Genomic DNA, 8,429 nt, shown 5'->3' on the forward strand with positions numbered 1-8,429 from the left:
AAACTCCAATAGTCCGGCATCCAATAGTCCGGCACTCCTGATAGTCCGGCATCAAAATAGCAAGAGCCTAGTGAGTGAGCGTCAGCAAAAAATGAGTCACAAGGTAACAGCAGCAGCAGCTGAACAGAGCAGAAAGGGTAAAAAAGGCTTAAAAAAACCTAAAATATTACAATATACTGTATATAGTATGTATAATAAAAAGGGTTAAGAACACTTTATATACAGTATATAATGTATACAGTATATATATAAGCAGTTTATAGTACCTCCTGATAGTCCGGCATATCTGATAATCCGGCACCACGTAGGTCCCATAGGTTCTGGATTATCGGAAGTCTACTGTAGTATGAAAATTTGTTTTAATTACACACTGACTCTCCAAATTCTCTTAATTTGTGCTGACACAACCATCACAGTTAATAAAAGTTAACGTGACGGCTACATTTCTATCACTATTGTATGTACTGATGAGCCTACAGCTTTGGACAGCATTTTCAGAAGTGCTTGCATAAAATAGGTGCACAAATCCCGTTGATTTTCAATAGGGACTGAAATACCTATGTCACTTAAGTAGCTTTGAAAATCCCTCTCTAACTATGCACTGTTTTAGAAAAGGACTACTCATCACTGCCATCTTAATAACATTCTAGGATTAGAAGAAAATGCCAATTTTGGATTAGTAAGATCTAGCTAGAAATGCTGCAAGGCTAATTCTCAAGAGTTTCACCGCTGTCTTTTTAAGTATAGACTGTAAAAATATAGTTAGTGTCACGCTGCCCTAGGTCCTTTACTCCACAGTTTGAGGGAGCAAAGCTAGGTACAACCAGGTACCAGAGCTTGGTGTTCGTGCCGCAGTAAAGAGCCAGAAGCCTTATAGTTGGTTCCCAAGTCTTCTCCACCCACAGCTCCCCTGTCCACCTTGCTGCCCCAGCTCCTCCGCCGCCAGCTCCCCGCGGCGCCAGCCCCGGGATTCCCTTACCGGCCGTCGGCCTCCGGCTCTTCCAGGCAGCAGGGCAGCGCCAGGAGCTCTAAGATCTGCGGGGACAGGCTGAGCGCGCGCCCGACCGACAGGCGGCTCATGGCTGGGCGCGGAGGCTCTTTCGCTCGGGGAGGGCCGCAGGAAAGGAGCCAAGCGTCCGAACCATGGCAACTAGCGCCCCGCCCCATCTCCCGGCACATCATTGATTGGAGGACGGAAAAGTGACGCCCCTTAGTGGAACAATGGGGCGAGCGAGAGGCGGGGCTTCTGAAGAAGTCAGGTTCTGAGCAGCGGTGACGCAGTCCGTGGAACTCGACCCCCCCCACACACACCCCCGTGCTAGTTGCTAAGTTCGCACCCTCCGCTCCCGGGGGACCCGCAATAGCTCCCGCCCCACCCCTCCGCCAGTGACACTACCTCTTCTTACCTGCCAGCCCTCCCTCGGAGAAAAACTCTGCCTGTCTACTAGTGCCCACCCTATGTGCCTCACCCAGCAACACCCATCAAGCCACCCACAAAAGCTGTATGTCCCCAAAGATGGACACAAACACCTCCCAATTCAATGGTTTGCCCTGGCAACACTCACCAACCCTTCCAACCAGCCCCCTTTCCACAGTGACCCTGGTTACTTTCTAATCACATTCCCTCCCCCCCCAAGCCAGCAACACCCACCAAACCTCCTCCTCCAGTAATATCTACCTTCCCAGTACTCATCTGCCTCCCATTTCCAATGACACAAAGGTGCACAGGCTCAACTGCCAAATATCCACCAGTGTCTACCATTGGAGCTAAAGGATAAACACTATTACCTGTGATAAAAGTAGGGTTTATATTTATGGAATAAGTATTTGAATGTTATTGTCACAAACATTTGTGTAAATGTGACATGCCACATACTCAAGGCAATGGAATATGTTAACCCGTTGATAAATATTATTTCCAGTAAGGAAAAGACATTTATCCTCTAGTAGTTAGAGTTCATAGGAGTTCAAATCCATCAGTTTAGCACTAATGACAATGCTAATGATAGTGGCTGTACATTGATTATATTGCATATCAAAAGTTTCCTAGACTTAAAAGTTTTCTAGGTCAGTTTTGGGACTGGCTCTGTTCAATATCTTCATCAACGATTTAGATATTGGCATAGAAAGTACTCTTATTAAGTTTGCAGATGATACCAAGCTGGGAGGGGTTGCAACTGCTCTGAAGGATAGGGTCATAATTCAAAATGATCTGGACAAATTGGAGAAATGGTCTGAGGTAAACAGGATGAAGTTTAATTAAGACAAATGCAAAGTGCTCCACTTAGGAAGGAACAATCAGTTTCACACATACAGAATGGGAAGCGACTGTCTAGGAAGGAGTACGGCAGAAAGGGATCTAGGGGTTATAGTGGACCACAAGCTGAATATGAGTCAGGAGTATGATGCTGTTGCAAAAAAAGCAAACATGATTCTGGGATGCATTAACAGGTGTGTTGTGAGCGAGACACGAGAAGTCATTCTTCCGCTCTACTCTGCGCTAGTTAGGCCTCAGTTGGAGTATTGTATCCAGTTCTGGGCACCGCATTTCAAGAAGGATGTGGAGAAATTTGAGAGGGTTCAGAGAAGAGCAACAAAAATGATTAAAGGTCTAGAGAACATAACCTACGAAGGAAGGCTGAAAGAATTGGGTTTGTTTACTTTAGAAAAGAGAAGACTGAGGGGGGACATGATGGCCATTTTCAGGTATCTAAAAGGGTGTCAAAAGGAGGACGGAGAAAACTTGTTCATCTTGGCCTCTGAGGATAGAACAAGAAGCAATGGGTTTAAACTGCAACAATGGAGGTTTAGGTTGGACATTAGGAAAAAGTTCCTAACTGTCAGGGTAGTCAAACACTAGAATAAATTACCCAGGGAGGTTGTGGAATCCCCATCTCTGGAGATATTTAAGAGTAGGTTAGATAAATGTTTATCAGGGATGGTCTAGAGTCTAGACAGTATTTGGTCCTGCCATGATGGCAGGGGTCTGGACTCGATGACCTCTCGAGGTCCCTTCCAGTCCTAGTATTCTAGGATTCTATGATTTTAATGGTTGATGGTGATGCCAGAACAGATGCACATACATGCTATGTAATATTATTAAACAGTAAGAGTAGCATGACATTATTTATATTATGGTACTCAAAAATATGCTAGGTTTTTCACAGAAGAGTTGCTTGTTCCAAAGAACTTACAGTATTCATAGTGAGCATGAAAGAAGTGTGAAGTTATGAATTGCACTCCGAAACAAGAGCAAGGAAGAACATAGTAACCATCTTACGCTTGGTTTTAGGCATATACATGTTTGGATTATTAAAATATATTGCAAGCATTGCTTATAGGCAATGTTCAGAAATGGGTGTTTAGGAGTGAGTTCAGTGAGGTAATGGTGGTGGTTTGACAAAATTAAGAAGGTTGTTTCAATAGTTAAGGTTGCCATGAAAAATAGGAAAGGAGATAAGTATAAATGGGTATCAAAACTGGCATAATTAGCAGAGTGGAATGTAAAAGTAGACCAGATCAGAGATGTAGGTAAAAGCTGCACCATGTTGTACCTTGAAAATAAGGATAGACATTTGAACTTGATGCACAGTTTAGTTGGAGTTAATAAAGCTTCTTAAAAAGTGATGTTCTATAATACTCAAAATTTATAGATAGAAAAATACTGCTTGAGAACTTATTATAGTTTGATTGAAGGATATTTACTTTGTATATTTTGACATGTGATGCTGACAATTTATATTTTAATGGTTAAAAAGCTTAACTTTTTAAATTGTAATTTCTATTGCTCTTAACTAATTATGCCTTACACACCCACAATTTCCAACTGTGAGCAGTTAAATTAATAAAACTTGAAGAAAAAGATTAGATATAATTCCTATCTATCAAAATAGAAATATCTATCAAAATTATAAAAACATAAAAATTGAATTCTGCTAAGCTTACTTATTTCACTGAAACCATAGGGAAAGTCCTATAGGTAGAATGTTATTAATCGAATATATAAAATGTCTTCGGATTTACAACCCCGTCCGTACAATCAGCATGTCATTGAATCTTTATTGATCATGAGTGGTCAGCACCTTGGGTTTTTTGTTCTGAATAAATCACTTTTTCTAATATTTTGAGGGCTAAATGTGCATGTGATCTTCATTTTAGGGGTTCATAGTCAAGTCTTCATGCATCTACATTTTCAATCATGAGAATAATTATTGACTGGATTGTTATATGTAATCTACATACAATATTTCATTTGTAAAATACAAATATGTGCAAAGAGGTACAAAAAGCCAAATTAAATATAAAACATAAGCTATATGCTGCCATGAGCTCAGGTATGACGAGACTACTGTATTAGCATGGTATTATTCAAAATACAATTGGTAATGAATTATAAGGAATTTTAGAAGGAGATTTCACACTTATACAACATGATTCACTATCTGGCATCTTCATACAATGCTGCTTACTTCCATTCAAGTACTAAATGGGAAGTTATTCTGTTAAGGGGCATTCCTATTGAATAATAGTTTGAATTGGTCTGTTATAATTCCCAGCTGTTCAGTTTAAGAAATATTTGAGTTTAGGAGGATGATAGTGGTAAGCAAAGGAATTATTTTCCCAAGCCACACAGATAATACTAAGCAGGTTTATTAGCAATGCATTGGGGAGGGCTCAACAGCAGCTTCCAAAAAATTATTAGCAGTACAAGTCTTATATATCAGTCACATACGTCATACATATCATTATACCAGCTACAACTAGTTTATCAGTTCATCTTCAAGAAAGAACAGATCTTTGCACAATAATGTGGGGCCAGGTTAAGGGGGAAGAAAGGACAGGATAAGATAAGGAAAGACAGAGCAGAGACAACAAGGTTTAACAGAACAGCTTCTTATAAACCTGTGAGAATTCAGGAGGAGGTTACAATTTTGACAAACTCAGTGAAAGTTTCAGCAATGATCAAGGTCTTGTTGCAGCTGTGCTGTTATCTTAGTCAGGCTTTGGGGCCCAGCACAGGAAAACAAGGCTTTGTCCTAACAATAGAGAAAACTAATTAAAAAGCAGAAACTGGTGTTTTGTCTAAGAAAGGCATCAGTGAAATCTTTCCCATGGGACATTCACCACCAATAAAAGTCTATATAGCTGTGCATTTTGTTATAGGGAGAGTCTGCCAGCAAGAAAGAGAGGAATAGGAAAGGTCTTGGGAAGAAAAGAGACTGTAAGCATCCCTGGGTTAAGTTCATTTGTAAGGACTTGATCAAATTCTTACAAATATTTTGTTGCTGTTTGATCATAGTAAATATTGTGTAGACATTTAGGCATGTTTAGAGTAATCGTATAAATACCTTTTGGTATTTGACTTTAATAAATACATTTATAGTTAAATTGGTTGTGATAATACTCTGTAATGGCACTCTCCATACTCCAGCAGCGCCCACCAATCCAATCTCTCCTCCTCCCTCCCTTCTGGGAGTATCAGCAGTCTTCAATCTCACTCTCTGTCACCGTGGCCAACTGCAGCCCCTCACTTCACGGGCAAGCTACACTCTATAAAGGCCACTCCTCAATGTGGTTAGGTGTAGTGCAAGGAAGAAAGGAAGGGATCCAGACATAATTCGCTAACTTAGTTATATATGCTCTTTGCTTATGAATCTGAAACCGTGAACTGAAAGGATGCGGTTCTTTGCTGCAATCATCCCTTTGTGGAGTGATAATGCCTTGGTTGTTAGTTGGTGGAAAAAAATAGGTGGGACTGTTACTAAAGATCTAAGGATTTCCCAAGATAATCCTTGAAGTCTTTCCCTTGAAGTCATTCTCATTCAGCTTTCGAGGTATTTATTCTAAAATATATTCCCTGAAAAATATGCAAGGCAGTTTATCATAGTGTTATGTTCCCAGTTGTGTATATCGCTTCAGAGGCATACAGACTTGCATCTTTTTATTCTTGTGCAGCAAATTCTATCAAGACACTCTTTTAATGGGATTTCATCTCTGTAATCATTTAGAATAATTTATTGCCTGGTACTGGTTGAACCTCTCTGGCACCCTCAGGATCAGACTGGTGCTGAACCAGAGAATTTGCTGAACCATGGGAGGTAGTTCCCTCTTTCCTCATAATCTCTGCATCTGTCAAAAATCTGATCATAGCCAGGTATTGTCTCACAATAATTCTAGTTTGAACATACCACTTCATCCAGCAAACACACAGTAAAAGGGGAGAGAGACTAGCTGCCTTAACTCTGATAATATATTGAGTGAAGCTATTTCATATACTTTTAGGCTACGTCTAGACTACATCTCTTTTTCAGAAAAGGGATGTAAATTAGACGTATCGCAATTGCTAATGAAGTGGGGATTTAAATCTCCTGCGTTTCATTAGCATAAAAATGGCTGCCGCTTTTTTTCAGCACAGAGCTTTGCCGGAGAAAAGCGCCGGTCTAGACGCTGATCTTTCGAAAAATAAAGCCTTTTCCGAAAGATCCCTTATCTCTTATTTCAAGAGGTATAAGGTATAAGGTATATTTTCTGAAAGATCCGCGTCTAGACTGGTGCTTTTTTCCGGCAAAACTCCGTGCCGAAAAAAAGTGGCAGCCATTTTTATGCTAATGAAACGGGGGAGATTTAAATCCCCGCTTCATTAGCAATTGCGATACGTCTAATTTGCATACCTTTACGAAAAAGGGATGCAATCTAGACGTAGCCTTATGTTTTGGAAGAACTTTAAACTATTTCCAGAAACAGAAAGCTTTTTTTCTGGTGTACAGGTCTTGTAAAACTTTATAGCCATATTTATAATTTTATTTTTCCTAAAAGGGAAGTATAATTATTAATCACTTATGTTTTGGTCATAGATAAAAGGCCCCATTCTTGATAAAGGCCTAATTATGTTTGACACTGTACAAATACAGTAGACAACTCATTTGTTTTTTGTGTACAACTAAAAAAAGCTTAGCCTGTTTGATTTATGTTTACTAGGTCATCAAGAATGGGCATGTCTGAGTGATGAACAAATATCTATATTTATCATCATTCACCCTCTTTTCCACATGGCCAGGCCAAATGCTGTCATAGTGTGGATTGCATCTACAATGACTAATGCAGGCATACAGCAAAAAGTATTTTTACATGACATTGCAGCAGAAAGGAAGCAGTAACTCATGGTAAAAAGTTCCCTTAAACACTATTGTGACATTCAGCTTTTCTATTAAACATTATGATTTCTCCTTAAATAATAAATGTTTATGTAAATATTATCCTCTATGCAGACCTTTGTGCAATAGAATTGGAAAATCTTCTTTGGTTTACTAGGGCCACAGCCAGGGATGTTTTGTTATCACCAACAGTGTACAAAACTATTCCGCATGCTGCCTTTGTGTAGAATACTTATCTGTACCTCATTAAAACAATCTTTAAAATGTTTAGGCTAGAGGCATTTCCTTCCTTACTCTTCTAAAAGACATGACATTGATAAAGCTACAGAGAAGACTAACACTGGACTTTTAAATAAAGGTTGGAACAATAAAGGATGGTCTTGCTATCCTTTTCCCACCTAGAAGCAATCAGAACACCACCTTTTAGGAGGAGCTGAATATGTGCTATGTATTCACTAGCATTCTGGAAGCAATACTCTTATCCTGACTTAGTGTGTTGACTTTTTTCCCTTTTAACTGTACAGTATAAATATGAAGGCTACTGTGGATCAGGGAACACTGCTCTACAGCCAAAATGCTTCCGAAATAAATGTAGTCAAACTTTACTAATTCTGGGTCATTGAGAATGAAATGATACTTAAAATTGTTGATTGGCTCTAGTTTTCAAGATATGGTATTGGGTCAGTATATACGACCCTTGATTTGTGAATGGCAGAGGATAAGTGAGTTATAAAGGGAAGGGATCTCAATTTAAACCAGTAATGACTAAAATACATCTTTGACTGGATCTATGAATAAATCTATGACTGGGTTTGGACAGTACTTGCTTTTTAGACAAAACAATGAATGATACAATCTGAAGCTGGTATTGCATCATACATGATATGAATTGCATCATGTTATTCCTAGAAGTCATCGATGTTTTGCTGCATAATGGCAATGTTTTGCCATCAATTCCAGTTGGTCATGCAGTCCATATGAAGGAAACCTATGACAACATGAAACAACTTTTGAGATGCATAAACTATGACCAACATCAGTGGCAGCTTTGTGGTGATTTGAAGGTTGTTGCTCTCTTGTTTGGTCTGCAGACTGGATACACAAAGTACTGCTGTTTTCTCTGCGAATGGGATAGTCGTGCAAGAGATTCCCACTACATCAGGATAGATTGGCCACTCCGACAGTCATTTGAGCCCGGGAGGAAAAGTGTTCAGCATCCACCACTTGTTGAATCAAGGAAGATTTTGTTACCACCCTTACACATCAAGCTGGGTC

At 39.6% G+C, this 8,429-nt stretch overlaps 1 protein-coding gene across 1 annotated transcript in view; it reads right to left on the reverse strand.

The window, feature by feature from the left end:
* C2H10orf67 (chromosome 2 C10orf67 homolog) overlaps nt 1-1,271 on the reverse strand; it is a 127,281-nt gene extending 126,010 nt beyond the window's left edge. The window contains exon 1 of the mRNA XM_075922520.2: nt 980-1,271. Within this exon, the coding sequence (XP_075778635.2) occupies nt 980-1,182 (203 nt within the window). The 5' untranslated portion in view covers nt 1,183-1,271. The remainder of the gene's footprint in view (nt 1-979) is intronic.
* Between the last annotated feature and the right edge of the window lie 7,158 nt (nt 1,272-8,429).

Source organism: Pelodiscus sinensis, chromosome 2 (genome assembly GCF_052426305.1).
Source record: "Pelodiscus sinensis isolate ZL-2025 chromosome 2, ASM5242630v1, whole genome shotgun sequence".
NCBI lineage: Eukaryota > Metazoa > Chordata > Testudines > Trionychidae > Pelodiscus > Pelodiscus sinensis.